This window comes from Dendronephthya gigantea, unplaced genomic scaffold, assembly GCF_004324835.1.
Source record: "Dendronephthya gigantea isolate DGI-Jeju-01 unplaced genomic scaffold, DenGig_1.0 000294F, whole genome shotgun sequence".
In the NCBI taxonomy this organism is placed as follows: domain Eukaryota; kingdom Metazoa; phylum Cnidaria; class Anthozoa; order Malacalcyonacea; family Nephtheidae; genus Dendronephthya; species Dendronephthya gigantea.
In genome coordinates this window covers 19580-36069 of record NW_021163304.1, presented here as the reverse complement: position 1 = coordinate 36069, position 16490 = coordinate 19580, and the positions used below count along the sequence as shown (strand labels likewise).

The following is a 16490-nucleotide window of genomic DNA, read 5'->3' as shown; positions in this document are numbered from 1 at the left end:
AAAGCTCATTATGGTGATTTTTTTGATGCTGCAATATTCAATGCCAGTGCAAATATTGATAAGAAATGTAGTCGACAAGCAAGTTGTGAAGTGAAATCTCTTTGTGGTGGAAACAGATCTTGTGAACTGACCGTTGACAATAATTTACTGTCATTACAACATTGTTCTGACACAACAAAAGAACTTTTTATCGAGTACACTTGTGTGGATAATTATATGAATCCCATAACAACAGGTATGATGCGTTATCGTTCAGTCTTTTTAGATTTTATATTACTATAAATAGCCCAATGATAGAAAAAAATAAATTTTGTGATGAAATGTATAAAAATCGTTCTAGTAGAAATCGACCTTAGCTTGGGACTGTTTTTGACGTCACTCAGGTGTCTATCATTTGTTAGAAGTCGACTGATTCGGATCCACTTGATCCTGATCGTTTAATCAAAAAATTGCGCCTCATGGTGAACCACCTTCCGCTAAAAATATTACTCGCACGAAATTCTTCGCAATTTCAGATGGAGGAAGTTGGGATCTCTGATACAGAAGCAAAATGTTCGAATAATAACGCTAATTTGAAATGATATACATTTTTCGGCAGTTCAAGCACCCAACATGAGATTATCGAAATCACCGAACGAAGGTTTCATTAAAATTAATGATGGTTCCACTTGGAGAAAAGTGATAGAGGAAATCTGGGACATCAGTCTTGAAAAATCACTGTGTCAGCACTTGGGATTTAAAGAGACAATGGGGAAAATTGTTAAACCTGAGGGAATCGAGCCAGGTCGTGAAATTGTAAGTGGTGACTTATGTTATGACGTACCTCAAAACGAGAGATGTTGCGTTCACCTTTATCCCTCTATAGCAACGACAACAGTTAAGGCACCATATGTGAAATGTGAGTATATAAGATTTTATCAAAATGATTTTAGTATTCATCTGTTTCTTATAATTCTTATGATTCACACGATAATCACGTATCAGATAAAAAAACCGTTCTCGTTTTAGGCAAGATATGTGAGAATGCATTACTACAGAACAAAACTAAGTTTCCACACGCGATATTTTCTGGAAGTGGTTCTACTGACAATACCAAGTACAAAGAAGCGAGATTTTCTAGCGATGGTTGGTGTCCAACAGAGTCTGGAGACAAATATCTTAAGATCGACCTTCAAAACGAATATCACATAACACGAGTTGTGGTTATGGGTGATAAGGCCCAAATGAGATGTGGTGAATCATATTCTTTGAAGTACAGTCATAATGAAAGTTTGGTGGATAAAAATAGTGCAATAAAGGTAGTGATAATAGGCATTTTAACGTGAAACTAAAATTCGTATTCGTCCTTAACAATTAGCTGTTTGATGCTGGGGGATCTTGACCATAAAGATTGAAGCATGAAATGTAAACTAAGCTGTGGAAATTCTGTATAGTGTTCATACTTTCTAATGTGAATTTAAGTTTTCGGTTACTGGTTTGCCGTTAACCTCAAATCGTCAATCTTAACAGCGATCTCAAATAGTGCCTGTACCAGAATATTTTCAGAGATGAGATTCGTGTTAAAAATTTTTTGAACTCTATTGTATGCTACAAATATTTTACTTTCAGGTGATAGGAAATCAAAAAAGTCATCAAGCATCGACTACAGACGTTGATATATACAATGCGAGATATATAATGATAACACCAAATTCAACAACACTCATTTGTCTGAGAATAGATCTCTGCGGTGAAGGTAAGGTTTCACTACTGTTCTTGTAAATCCTACCGAAAAAACAATAGATCAGAATCTTGATCTTGGATTTTGCAGTGCCCTGTAATCACATACATTAAACTGGAAATACAGACTTTTGTCTCAGAATAGAACTCTGCGGAGAAGGTGCAGCTTTTTTTACAAGTTACTTGTCATTTAAATTTGTCATTTCAAAGTTTTATCGAACTGAATTAATTCTATCTTTCTCCCAGTGCAATCTCTGGCTCCTGTTCAAAACGTTGTTGCTAAACCATCAGATTTCTTTGTTCATCTGTCATGGACAATACCATCACCTAAGGCATCGACTTTTATCACACATATTATCATTTACCTAAACGGTACCGAGGTCAAAAGAATATCGCGCGCATATTATGCAAATCAATACATTCTTCGAGAGCTTACACCAAACACTAATTATGTTGTTGGCATAAAGACACAGGATGGTCAACTAAAGAATACTCAGACAATAGTTTACCACAAGTTCAAGACCAATGAAGCTGGTATGCATAATATGGGGGGCTTCTGATTGTTTTCTAAATATTTCAAATTCAAATAATTGTTTTTATTCTTTACTATCATAGTTCCAAGTGGAGCTCCACGCAGTGTTATGATTAAATCTCGCAGTAAAAACTCTCTCGAAATTTCTTGGAGAGCTCCTGATAAGATATTTCGGAACGGTGAATTGGTGGAATATCAGATTTGTTTTTCTATAAAGAAAAATGATGAAAGTCCGAAATGTTCAAACACAAAAGTTTTGTCCGCCTTATCATACGTTATTTCTAATCTTATTCCTTCAACAAAATACTTTGTGACAGTCTCGGCTGGTACAAAAATTGGTTTTGGAAACAAAAGCTCAGAAATAAGTGAAATAACAAATGGAGGTAAAGAAAATAAAAAAGGACATTTTAAAGAAGCGTAGTGCATGGCAGAAGAATTGCCGAATATGCACTATTTGATCACGTGTAAAAATTGTTAATTTTTTACTCCAAAGTGAAATTAACATGTGTTATTTTATGATATAGAGCCTGTGAACCCTGTTGTAATGTCCCACATTGATCTTGGTTTAACGATACCTAAGGCAGCGCCCTATATAAGGTGCGTGTATATTTCAGGCGTACATTTTGTCGAAGCAAGAGGTGAACATCAGTCATGTTTTTTCCATTCAGAGAAGTACTGATTATTGTTCAAAGAGCCACGTCAAGTAGGCAAACACCAAGTGAAGACATAAAAACAAGTAAACTCAGACCATACCAATCAAACACTCAAGATCCTTACATCACTGCTTATTTGAGAGCAGACGTTCGCCCTTTGTCGTTCGTGATCGGTGATGGCAAGGAATACAAGTATGAAAATGTAACATACGTTAACCAACCTCTTCAACCAAACACAAGTTACAACGTGTTCCTGAGATTCTTTGAAAGCCAGGTAACTAAACGAATGTGATAGGATGCATGTATGTATAAATAATATATTTAATTCAATTGGATCCCGTAGTTAACTATATGTCTCTCGTCTAGAATTCCTACTACTCCACAGGATGGAGCAAAAGTATAAAGACGAAGGTAACCCCAGGTGAAAAATTATGAATATACAAGTTTGTTCTCATAATTCATTGCAACTGTCAGTTTAAGTGTATAAATCTAGACGCTTTAAGGGGTCTTAATTTCGAGTGGAATTATACACACTTCAAATTGAAGCCAGGAACAGTTGAAGGAAAATGAGTCAACTATAGGTCCTATGTATGTTTAAGTGTATAATTATCAAATCAAATGTATCAGATACTTAGCTTAATTCACAAGCCTATTGGATTTGGCTCACTATTTGATTCACTAATCTGTTTCTCGTTCAAAAAAGGACCCAGTGGACCTCCACTGGATGTTTCTTTGAAATCTCGTGGTAAATACGCATTAGAAGTATCGTGGGAGGCTCCTGAAAAAAGTTCAACAACTGGAGAATTAACTGGATACCAAGTTTGCTTTTATACCAACGAGACTCCTTCAGAATGCATTGTGCTAAAAAACCCGAATGTGCTTGCACTTACTCTGAAAAACCTTCAGCCTTCTACGAAGTACTTTGTGACAGTCGCAGCGAGCACAAAAGCTGGTTACGGAGCGAAAAGCTCGGTAGTCAGTAAAATAACCAATGGAGGTAAGAAAGACTACAGTATATAGTTCATATGCATTATCGCCAAGCTAGTATAATTTAACTTAAATGCGTATATGCTTTGAATCTATTATTAATGCCACCAGTTTATTGTTTCTAGAGCCTTTGAATCCACTCGCAACTTCCTATTACACTCTCATCTTAAACATCCCCAAACCAGCAAACTATATTCGGTAGGTATTTTATAAAATTTGCAAAATGTATATTCAGAATTGAGATGCTCAGAAGCTAGACTATGTACAAGTACAGGCGTCTAGTCAAACTCAATTAAAAGCAGGCAACAATAAATAAAGAAACTGTATATGATGTGTCTAGTATTTGAGTGTGACCGAACCAGAAGGCTGATATATCCTGCTGACAAATACAGCAACCCGTTTGAAGCTTATCATTTGTACAACTCTAGGATCCCTGTAATGAATAATACCTTAATTATAGCCAAATATTTTCCATAAATTTAGGCAAGTGATGGTGATCGTTCAAAAAGCCGTGAGCAGTTCACTACAAAGCGAAAATATTGAAACCAGTAAACTCATGGCATATCAGACGAACACTCAATATCCTTATGTCACTGCATATTTAAGTACTGATGATCTTCCTTTGATGTTCGTCATCGGCGATGGCAAAGAATATAATTTTAAAACAGAGAAATACTTCAACCAACCTTTGACAACCAATTCAAGTTATATCGTGTTTTTGAGAAATTTTGAGAGTCAGGTAAATAAGTAAGAAAATGAATATTATGTTAATGATTTGGAAACAGGTATTTTAAAATTAAATAATTAAGAATGTGTACATTGTAGCATCTGGTTGAGGCCCTATGGGTCGTACGTCATGTAAATAGATTATACCGTATCGGCGGGAAATAAACAACAATGGCTGAGCTCTAATTTAGACAGTTCATATGGCGACGAGAACGGGATTAAAAACAGAATACTGAGCAAGCAAAAGTAGACGAGAAGTTTTTACGTTAGCACAGCTTACACAACCTGCAGAAGTAGCGGTTAAAACATGGCTACGACGAGCATAAAACCATGCGTACCGGAGTTCAACACAGAGGAACTAACAGACACGGGTAAAAATTTGGATAGACGATGGAAAGAATGGATAGAAAACTTCGAACTAGTACTAGATTTTGAAGGGGTAACGGATCCCGAGGAAGGAAAATCGAAAAAGAAAGCGGAGCTGCTCACGGTCGGTGGTCAGGCACTTAGAGAAGTTTTCGCCACCGTAACGGCAACCGACGACACATACGCAGCGGCGAAAGAGGCACTGACGGCACACTTTTCACGGAAGAAAAACCTGATGGCTGATCGATATCGATTCTTCTGTACAATGCCAACATCACCCGAAGAAACGCATGACCACTGGATAACAAGACTTCGCACAAAAGGCAAAGACTGTGAATTTGAAAAAATGACATTAGATGAAGCAATTAAACTGGTAGTCACTATACACACATCATCGGAGAAACTACAGCGGGACATCATCGCAAAGGATATGGATTTAAAGACAGTTATAGACATCGCCCGCGCACTAGAACTCACACAACGGGAAGTCCGATTCATGAAAAACACATCAATGGACTCGGCGGAACCAGAGATCAACAGTTTGTCAGAAAAACACGCTCAAGCAAAAGTTGACACCACAACAGCTAGACGAACTGAAGTCACTAAGGAAGCAACATCACGGAACAAATCGACAATTGAAATATGCAAATACTGTGGCCAACAAACACCACATAAAGGAAAGTGCAAAGCCCGAGGAGCAACATGCAATGTTTGCAAGAAGAAAGGGCACTTCGCAGTGGTTTGTCAATCTAGATCATTTAAAATCAAGTCAGTAGAGCAACACCACAGTGAAAGCAGTGACGAAGACAACACACAAGCCTCCTACAAGTTCAACAGGGTAACATGGAAGCTAGATCAGGTTATAACGAACACGACACCACCACAGCAACCAGAGTACAACACCAAAGTCACCATAAGGGTACAAGACCAGCGACTTAGAGCCCAAGTGGACTCTGGAGCAGAAGTGAACATCATGAGTTACACCACATATGAAAACCTCACCAGAAAACCACCATTGCGAAAATCGAGTGCAAAATTGAAACCGTATCGATCTAAACCGCTGCCAGTTAAAGGATATTTCGGAACAACGATTCGAGCAAATAACCAGGAAGCAAACACCACTTTCTATGTGACAGAGAAGTCAACGGCCATGCCTATCCTCGGAAAATACACCGCTTTTGATCTGAACATTCTCAAGATAACCGTCTAGGAATTGCTCCAGGAACAGGAACAACCAACTAAGGCAACTGTAATAAAAACAGCTCAAAATGGTGGAAGAATATCAGTCAATTAACGGGCAGAAACAAATCTTCAAAGTTTTTTCATAAGTGACCCTGAAAGTCAAGCTACAATGAATGATAAGGAAACTGCTAATTATATTAACAATTTCTTTGCAAGTTTGACCGAAGATTTTCCCGACGTCCATAAAAGGTGGTTTGAATATGGCGCGGGTGAGTCCTTACCCATAATTACGAAATAATCCGTTTTGACCAAATTGAGAAACTTAAAAACTAACAAGGCATCTGGTTTAAATGATCCCAATTGTAAAATCCTGAAGATATTTGCGTAGGCTTTTGCAATACCACTCACGCACATCTTTAATGAATCCTTCAAATCAAAGTGTTTCCCAATCACCTGGAAAGAATTTGGGGTTATACCAATCCAAAGTGTGTAGCTTGTACTAGCGCTGAAAAATTACGCCCCATTGCACTAACAAGTGTAATTTCTAAGCTTCAAGAATCATATGTAGTTAAATGGATAAACGAGGATGTTGAAGGAAAAATTTCGAAAGCACAGTATGGAGGACAGCCTGGATCGTCTGCCGTTCTTGCCCTAATATACTTGGTCCATAAGTGGCAGAAGGCTCTGGATGCCCCTGGCTTCGTAATTAGGCTAATATTTCTAGACTTCCGCAAAGCTTATGATCTTATTGATCATAATATATTGCTTGAAAATTGTTCTAAGATTGGCATTCGACCAGCACTGATATCATGGCTTGCATCGTATTTGAGTGGTAGAAGTCAAGTTACGAAATTTGGAAACGAGTTATCTGAAAGATATACTATACATGGAGGTGTACCTCAAGGTAGCAAAATAGGACCTGTTGCATTTATTGTGCACTTAAATGGACTTCCCTCAGTATTGAAACAATCAGAAGTATCTGGTGAAGATTTTGAAGGTAATGAGGACGACGATGATGTATCAATATTTATGGACGATACCACAATCTCTGAAATCATAGATATAAAAAAATCACACGTCAGGTAATGTCATTGGCAACGCTACAAGGAACATGAGCCAAGTTGCGAAGTTCACTAAGGAACAAAAAATGGAATTAAACTTGAAAAAGTGTAGAGAAATGCTCATCGATTTAAGAAGGAATAAAACTGTCATACCACCGGTGAAAATTGATAACCACACGATTGAAAGGGTTAGTACGTATAAACTATTGGGTCTTTGGATTGATGATGATATGAAGTGGAAGACAAATACAGAGAAGATAGTAAAAAAGGCTGCTAAACGACTATTCCTTCTTAAAGTATTAAAATCATATGGTGCAATTCCTGATGAATTAAAAAAATTTTACATCACAGTCATCAGACCAGTCCTGGAATATGGAGCTCAGGTATGGCATGGAGGGATTACTAAGGAACAGTGTAGAGATATTGAACGGATTCAAAAACGAGCATTGAGGATAATTTACAAGAATGATGATTATGATGAGAATCTTCATATTGCAGAAATAGAAAGTTTGGAGAATCGGAGAGACCGCATGTGCATAGACCTAATTAAGGATATGTCGAATGTAGACCACAAACTGCATAAGTTACTTCCAAAGAGAATTGGAGAAATTAGAAAGAGGGAAACAAGACTAAATAGTCAAAAGTACTATAATTATAAGGCAAATACAGAACGATTTAAGAACAGCCCAATTACTTATGCAATCTTAAAGTATAATGAATTTTTATCTTAGTTGTAGTAATCTTCTTATAGTATATATAGCTTTAATGTAGTCTTTTATTGTTATCATAGTTTAAATATAGACTTGTTATTGTAATGCACATAACAATTTAGCTGGTAGTAGCTACTAGAACTGTGTATTTTACCCAATAATAATAATAATAATAAAATAATAACACAGCCATCAAACGCACAAGACATGTCATACCTACCTTAGAGGAACTAAGATACAAGTTAAACGAGGCCAAGCAATTCACCAAACTGGATATGAAACAAGGATACATGCAACTAGAGTTGAATCCAAATTCACGATATATAACAACATTTTACACCCCATCGTGGACTCCGACGTTTCAAACGATTAAACTTTGGGACAAACTCGGCAGCAGAAATCTTCCATGAAGAGATATCACAACTGATGGTCGACATTCCCAATGTTGACAACCTGTATGACGACATCATCGTATACGGTAAGACACAGCAGCAGCACGACACAGCGCTCGCACAAGTTCTTCAAAGATTTGAAGATTGTGGACTAACGCTAGGATTGCCGAAATGCAAGTTTGATCAACCGGAAATCGAATTCTTTGGCATGAAATTCTCAGCAAAGGGCATGTCACCAACAGATGAAAAAGTCAAGGTTCTCATTGAGGCACCGCCACCAACTACAGTGGGAGAAGTGAGATCTTTCCTCGGGATCGCAAATTACAGTGCAAGCTTCATACAGCATTATTCAGAAAATACAGCACCATTGCGAGAGATGACGAAGAAGAACGCCCGGTTCGAATGGACAGATAAGTGCCAGGAAGCTTTCGATACTCTAAAGAAAGCAATGGTCAGCCCCCAAGTCATGGCCTGCTATGATCCGACCCGATCAACGCAACTTATCCTAGACGCATCCAAATACGGCCTAGCGAGCATGCTAACCCAATTCGACACGGAGACGGGCAGACACAAAGTGGTGCGATACGACAGTCGTTCTACCACAAAGCAAGAATCGCGCTATGCACAAATCGAGCTAGAAAGTGCAGCCGTCGAATTTGCAATCAAAAGAAACACACATGTACCTCTACGGACTTCCCCACTTTATAGTCATAACTGACCACAAACCACTGCTGCCACTCTACAACAGATACCGCGCTGAGATGCCTCCAAGAATACACTGACACAAGCTTAACCTACAAGGCTACAACTTCAAACTAAGGCATGAACCAGGAAAGGATAACCCCACCGACTACATGTCCAGACACCCACCCCAAAGTCCAATGACATACCAGCAAACGGAACATCAAAAAGCAAAATTAGTTGATGCACACGTGAATGCGAGTTATCCGTAGCCCAGGGAATAATATTGCAAGGCAGGAAGCTGGTGGTGCCTCAGAGCATATAGAGCCACACCCCATCCAATGACACAACAGTCACCTGCACCACTAGTGTTCAATGGCAGAAGGTACAAAACAAGACTGCCCACAACAACCAACAAAACCATACTAGTCTATGACAAGAAGGTGAGACGGAATGACAAAATCAGCAAAGAAAGGATGAAAAAAAGGGCGGACAGCAAGCAACACGTCCGAACGAGTGAGATTAAGGTGGGCGACAAGGTACTTTGTCGACAGCAAAGAGCAAACAAGCACACGCCAGCTTACAGCAACGAAATATTGAGAGTGATTAAAAGAAAAGGAAGTATGGTGGTAGCAAAAGGGGAAACAAAGATTATAACCAGACATGTTACATTTTTCAAGAGGCCTCCGAATGACCTAGACACAGACACCCCAACGTCCACACCTACACCAGATCAAAACAGAACCAGCTGGGATGGAGAGATGACACCACCACCTACTCCACCCGCACCAGAACAAGAAGAGAACGAAGAGCTGCAGCAAAGAAATGATCAACCAATAGCAGAGGACCCAGAGGGAAGAGCAAGAGCAGCACACCAAGCAAATGAGGGTGATCGACCGTCGAGAGAAAAGAGACCACCAGCCCGCTTTAGGGATGAAAACTTTGAATATCATAGCGGAAGCAAAGACTTCACAATATAATACATAAGGAACTCTAAATAGTAATAGAAAAAGAGATTGATATGGTTGAGTTTTAAAAATAGTTTACGTTACGTTGTTGACTCTAGAGGAAAGGAGGAATGTAGCATCTGGTTGAGGCCCTATGGGTCGTACGTCATGTAAATAGATTATACCGTATCGGCGGGAAATAAACAACAATGGCTGAGCTCTAATTTAGACAGTTCATATGGCGACGAGAACGGGATTAAAAACAGAATACTGAGCAAGCAAAAGTAGACGAGAAGTTTTTACGTTAGCACAGCTTACACAACCTGCAGAAGTAGCGGTTAAAACATGGCTACGACGAGCATAAAACCATGCGTACCGGAGTTCAACACAGAGGAACTAACAGACACGGGTAAAAATTTGGATAGACGATGGAAAGAATGGATAGAAAACTTCGAACTAGTACTAGATTTTGAAGGGGTAACGGATCCCGAGGAAGGAAAATCGAAAAAGAAAGCGGAGCTGCTCACGGTCGGTGGTCAGGCACTTAGAGAAGTTTTCGCCACCGTAACGGCAACCGACGACACATACGCAGCGGCGAAAGAGGCACTGACGGCACACTTTTCACGGAAGAAAAACCTGATGGCTGATCGATATCGATTCTTCTGTACAATGCCAACATCACCCGAGAAACGCATGACCACTGGATAACAAGACTTCGCACAAAAGGCAAAGACTGTGAATTTGAAAAAATGACATTAGATGAAGCAATTAAACTGGTAGTCACTATACACACATCATGCGGAGAACTACAGCGGGACATCATCGCAAAGGTATGGATTTAAAGACAGTTATAGACATCGCCCGCGCACTAGAACTCACACAACGGGAAGTCCGATTCATGAAAAACACATCAATGGACTCGGCGGAACCAAGCAGATCAACAGTTTGTCAGAAAAACACGCTCAAGAAAAAGTTGACACCCACAACAGCTAGACGAACTGAAGTCACTAAGGAAGCAACATCACGGAACAAATCGACAATTGAAATATGCAAATACTGTGGCCAACAAACACCACATAAAGGAAAGTGCAAAGCCCGAGGAGCAACATGCAATGTTTTGCAAGAAGAAAGGGCACTTCGCAGTGGTTTGTCAATCTAGATCATTTAAAATCAAGTCAGTAGAGCAACACCACAGTGAAAGCAGTGACGAAGACAACACACAAGCCTCCTACAAGTTCAACAGGGTAACATGGAAGCTAGATCAGGTTATAACGAACACGACACCACCACAGCAACCAGAGTACAACACCAAAGTCACCATAAGGGTACAAGACCAGCGACTTAGAGCCCAAGTGGACTCTGGAGCAGAAGTGAACATCATGAGTTACACCACATATGAAAACCTCACCAGAAAACCACCATTGCGAAAATCGAGTGCAAAATTGAAACCGTATGGATCTAAACCGCTGCCAGTTAAAGGATATTTCGGAACAACGATTCGAGCAAATAACCAGGAAGCACACAACTTATGAGACAGAGTCAACGGCATGCCTATCCTCGGAAAATACACCGCTTTTGATCTGAACATTCTCAAGATAACCGTCTAGGAATTGCTCCAGGAACAGGAACAACCAACTAAGGCAACTGTAATAAAACAGCTCAAAATGGTGGAAGAATATCAGTCAATTAACGGGCAGAAACAAATCTTCAAAGTTTTTTCATAAGTGACCCTGAAAGTCAAGCTACAATGAATGATAAGGAAACTGCTAATTATTAACAATTTCTTTGCAAGTTTGACCGAAGATTTTCCCGACGTCCATAAAAGGTGGTTTGAATATGGCGCGGGTGAGTCCTTACCCATAATTAAATAATCCGTTTTGACCAAATTGAGAAACTTAAAAACTAACAAGGCATCTGGTTTAAATGATCCCAATTGTAAAATCCTGAAGATATTTGCGTAGGCTTTTGCAATACCACTCACGCACATCTTTAATGAATCCTTCAAATCAAAGTGTTTCCCAATCACCTGGAAAGAATTTGGGGTTATACCAATCCAAAGTGTGTAGCTTGTACTAGCGCTGAAAAATTACGCCCCATTGCACTAACAAGTGTAATTTCTAAGCTTCAAGAATCATATGTAGTTAAATGGATAAACGAGGATGTTGAAGGAAAAATTTCGAAAGCACAGTATGGAGGACAGCCTGGATCGTCTGCCGTTCTTGCCCTAATATACTTGGTCCATAAGTGGCAGAAGGCTCTGGATGCCCCTGGCTTCGTAATTAGGCTAATATTTCTAGACTTCCGCAAAGCTTATGATCTTATTGATCATAATATATTGCTTGAAAATTGTTCTAAGATTGGCATTCGACCAGCACTGATATCATGGCTTGCATCGTATTTGAGTGGTAGAAGTCAAGTTACGAAATTTGGAAACGAGTTATCTGAAAGATATACTATACATGGAGGTGTACCTCAAGGTAGCAAAATAGGACCTGTTGCATTTATTGTGCACTTAAATGGACTTCCCTCAGTATTGAAACAATCAGAAGTATCTGGTGAAGATTTTGAAGGTAATGAGGACGACGATGATGTATCAATATTTATGGACGATACCACAATCTCTGAAATCATAGATATCACACGTCAGGTAATGTCATTGGCAACGCTACAAGGAACATGAGCCAAGTTGCGAAGTTCACTAAGGAACAAAAAATGGAATTAAACTTGAAAAAGTGTAGAGAAATGCTCATCGATTTAAGAAGGAATAAAACTGTCATACCACCGGTGAAAATTGATAACCACACGATTGAAAGGGTTAGTACGTATAAACTATTGGGTCTTTGGATTGATGATGATATGAAGTGGAAGACAAATACAGAGAAGAAGTAAAAAAGGCTGCTAAACGACTATTCCTTCTTAAAGTATTAAAATCATATGGTGCAATTCCTGATGAATTAAAAAAATTTTACATCACAGTCATCAGACCAGTCCTGGAATATGGAGCTCAGGTATGGCATGGAGGGATTACTAAGGAACAGTGTAGAGATATTGAACGGATTCAAAAACGAGCATTGAGGATAATTTACAAGAATGATGATTATGATGAGAATCTTCATCAGAAATAGAAAGTTTGGAGAGTCGGAGAGACCGCATGTGCATAGACCTAATTAAGGATATGTCGAATGTAGACCACAAACTGCATAAGTTACTTCCAAAGAGAATTGGAGAAATTAGAAAGAGGGAAACAAGACTAAATAGTCAAAAGTACTATAATTATAAGGCAAATACAGAACGATTTAAGAACAGCCCAATTACTTATGCAATCTTAAAGTATAATGAATTTTTATCTTAGGTGTAGTAATCTTCTTATAGTATATATAGCTTTAATGTAGTCTTTTATTGTTATCATAGTTTAAATATAGACTTGTTATTGTAATGCACATAACAATTTAGCTGGTAGTAGCTACTAGAACTGTGTATTTTACCCAATAATAATAATAATAATAATAATAATAACAATAAACACAGCCATCAAACGCACAAGACATGTCATACCTACCTTAGAGGAACTAAGATACAAGTTAAACGAGGCCAAGCAATTCACCAAACTGGATATGAAACAAGGATACATGCAACTAGAGTTGAATCCAAATTCACGATATATAACAACATTTTACACCCATCGTGGACTCCGACGTTTCAAACGATTAAACTTTGGGACAAACTCGGCAGCAGAAATCTTCCATGAAGAGATATCACAACTGATGGTCGACATTCCCAATGTTGACAACCTGTATGACGACATCATCGTATACGGTAAGACACAGCAGCAGCACGACACAGCGCTCGCACAAGTTCTTCAAAGATTTGAAGATTGTGGACTAACGCTAGGATTGCCGAAATGCAAGTTTGATCAACCGGAAATCGAATTCTTTGGCATGAAATTCTCAGCAAAGGGCATGTCACCAACAGATGAAAAAGTCAAGGTTCTCATTGAGGCACCGCCACCAACTACAGTGGGAGAAGTGAGATCTTTCCTCGGGATCGCAAATTACAGTGCAAGCTTCATACAGCATTATTCAGAAAATACAGCACCATTGCGAGAGATGACGAAGAAGAACGCCCGGTTCGAATGGACAGATAAGTGCCAGGAAGCTTTCGATACTCTAAAGAAAGCAATGGTCAGCCCCCAAGTCATGGCCTGCTATGATCCGACCCGATCAACGCAACTTATCCTAGACGCATCCAAATACGGCCTAGCGAGCATGCTAACCCAATTCGACACGGAGACGGGCAGACACAAAGTGGTGCGATACGACAGTCGTTCTACCACAAAGCAAGAATCGCGCTATGCACAAATCGAGCTAGAAAGTGCAGCCGTCGAATTTGCAATCAAAAGAAACCACATGTACCTCTACGGACTTCCCCACTTTATAGTCATAACTGACCACAAACCACTGCTGCCACTCTACAACAGATACCGCGCTGAGATGCCTCCAAGAATACACTGACACAAGCTTAACCTACAAGGCTACAACTTCAAACTAAGGCATGAACCAGGAAAGGATAACCCCACCGACTACATGTCCAGACACCCACCCCAAAGTCCAATGACATACCAGCAAACGGAACATCAAAAAGCAAAATTAGTTGATGCACACGTGAATGCGAGTTATCCGTAGCCCAGGGAAAATATTGCAAGGCAGGAAGCTGGTGGTGCCTCAGAGCATATAGAGCCACACCCCATCCAATGACACAACAGTCACCTGCACCACTAGTGTTCAATGGCAGAAGGTACAAAACAAGACTGCCCACAACAACCAACAAAACCATACTAGTCTATGACAAGAAGGTGAGACGGAATGACAAAATCAGCAAAGAAAGGATGAAAAAAAGGGCGGACAGCAAGCAACACGTCCGAACGAGTGAGATTAAGGTGGGCGACAAGGTACTTTGTCGACAGCAAAGAGCAAACAAGCACACGCCAGCTTACAGCAACGAAATATTGAGAGTGATTAAAAGAAAAGGAAGTATGGTGGTAGCAAAAGGGGAAACAAAGATTATAACCAGACATGTTACATTTTTCAAGAGGCTACCGAATGACCTAGACACAGACACCCCAACGTCCACACCTACACCAGATCAAACAGAACCAGCTGGGATGGAAGAGATGACACCACCACCTACTCCACCCGCACCAGAACAAGAAGAGAACGAAGAGCTGCAGCAAAGAAATGATCAACCAATAGCAGAGGACCCAGAGGGAAGAGCAAGAGCAGCACACCAAGCAAATGAGGGTGATCGACCGTCGAGAGAAAAGAGACCACCAGCCCGCTTTAGGGATGAAAACTTTGAATATCATAGCGGAAGCAAAGGACTTCACAATATAATACATAAGGAACTCTAAATAGTAATAGAAAAAGAGATTGATATGGTTGAGTTTTAAAAATAGTTTACGTTACGTTGTTGACTCTAGAGGAAAGGAGGAATGTAGCATCTGGTGAGGCCCTATGGGTCGTACGTAATGTAAATAGATTATACCGTATCGGCGGGAAATGAACAACAATGGCCGAGCTCTAATCTAGACAGTTCATACATGTATGTACATTTTCACTCCCAAGTAATAACAGGCAGATTTAGAATTTGTACTAAATAATTATTTTCCGGACCATGCAGAATTATAATACTCCAGTGAATAATTTTAATACTTCTGTTAAGGATTCGTACTACTCGACGGAATGGAGCAGCAGTTTTAAAACTATAGAAGAAGCACCTGCAGGTGAAGATCTTCTATTTATTAATTTCCAGTTATACTTTTATTTCATTGTTCTCTGCACCGCAGATTAACGTGCGAGCCAGATAAAGATTCTTCAATTATTTTTGTAGTTTCTTTGAAAAGTAACAATTCTAAACAATCCGACGAAGACAAAACGCGCATGGGTCTTCTTTATACCGCTGATTATTCTGGCTTTATATTTTCTGGTTTCACTTGGTGTTATTGTGTACCAACGTCGTCTTCTTCAAAATAAAGATGTGAATCATGGATATGGAACCTCAAAACAGACAAACGAAATAAAAGAGTTTGGTAAGTTTAAAATTCACGAAGTGGTAAACTAAGTTGCCATTTGCTTGGGTTACTTCAGCATAATGATTAAGTAAGTTTAGAGATTAAGAAAAAAATATTTGTTTGTTACCATGCAGGGAAATATAAGTTAAGGAAAGTTTGGTAAAGAAAAGTTTGAAAAATTCACTAGTTTTCGTTACATTCGTAGCTACTTTTTTACACTTTCCTACACTCGTGCATCAATATATAGGCAATGGAAAAGTAATAGGGGGTTATAGATGGAGTATAAACGTGTAAAACTTAAAAAAAACTTCTTGTATAAGTTATTTCTAAATTCTCATGTAACTGCATAGATTTTATTTTAAAAGATCCGAGAACAAACAAAGGAGCAAAATATGATCACAGAACTCAAAATGATGAGACTGTTTACGAGACTCCAGATGATGTTATTGAAGAAATTGAGCGAAATG

The 16490-nt window shown here is 39.1% G+C and overlaps 1 protein-coding gene across 1 annotated transcript; it reads left to right on the top strand.

The window, feature by feature from the left end:
* Nucleotides 1–2453: 2453 nt before the first annotated feature.
* Nucleotides 2454–15904, top strand: LOC114541486 (receptor-type tyrosine-protein phosphatase S-like; the record flags this gene model as incomplete). The annotated part of the gene is made up of 9 exons (XM_028561403.1): nucleotides 2454–2634; nucleotides 2776–2848; nucleotides 2920–3178; nucleotides 3271–3325; nucleotides 3608–3901; nucleotides 4017–4089; nucleotides 4375–4630; nucleotides 15675–15735; nucleotides 15843–15904. Coding segments are annotated over exons 2-9 (1113 nt in total), but the record flags the coding sequence as incomplete, so codon positions are not given.
* Between the last annotated feature and the right edge of the window lie 586 nt (nucleotides 15905–16490).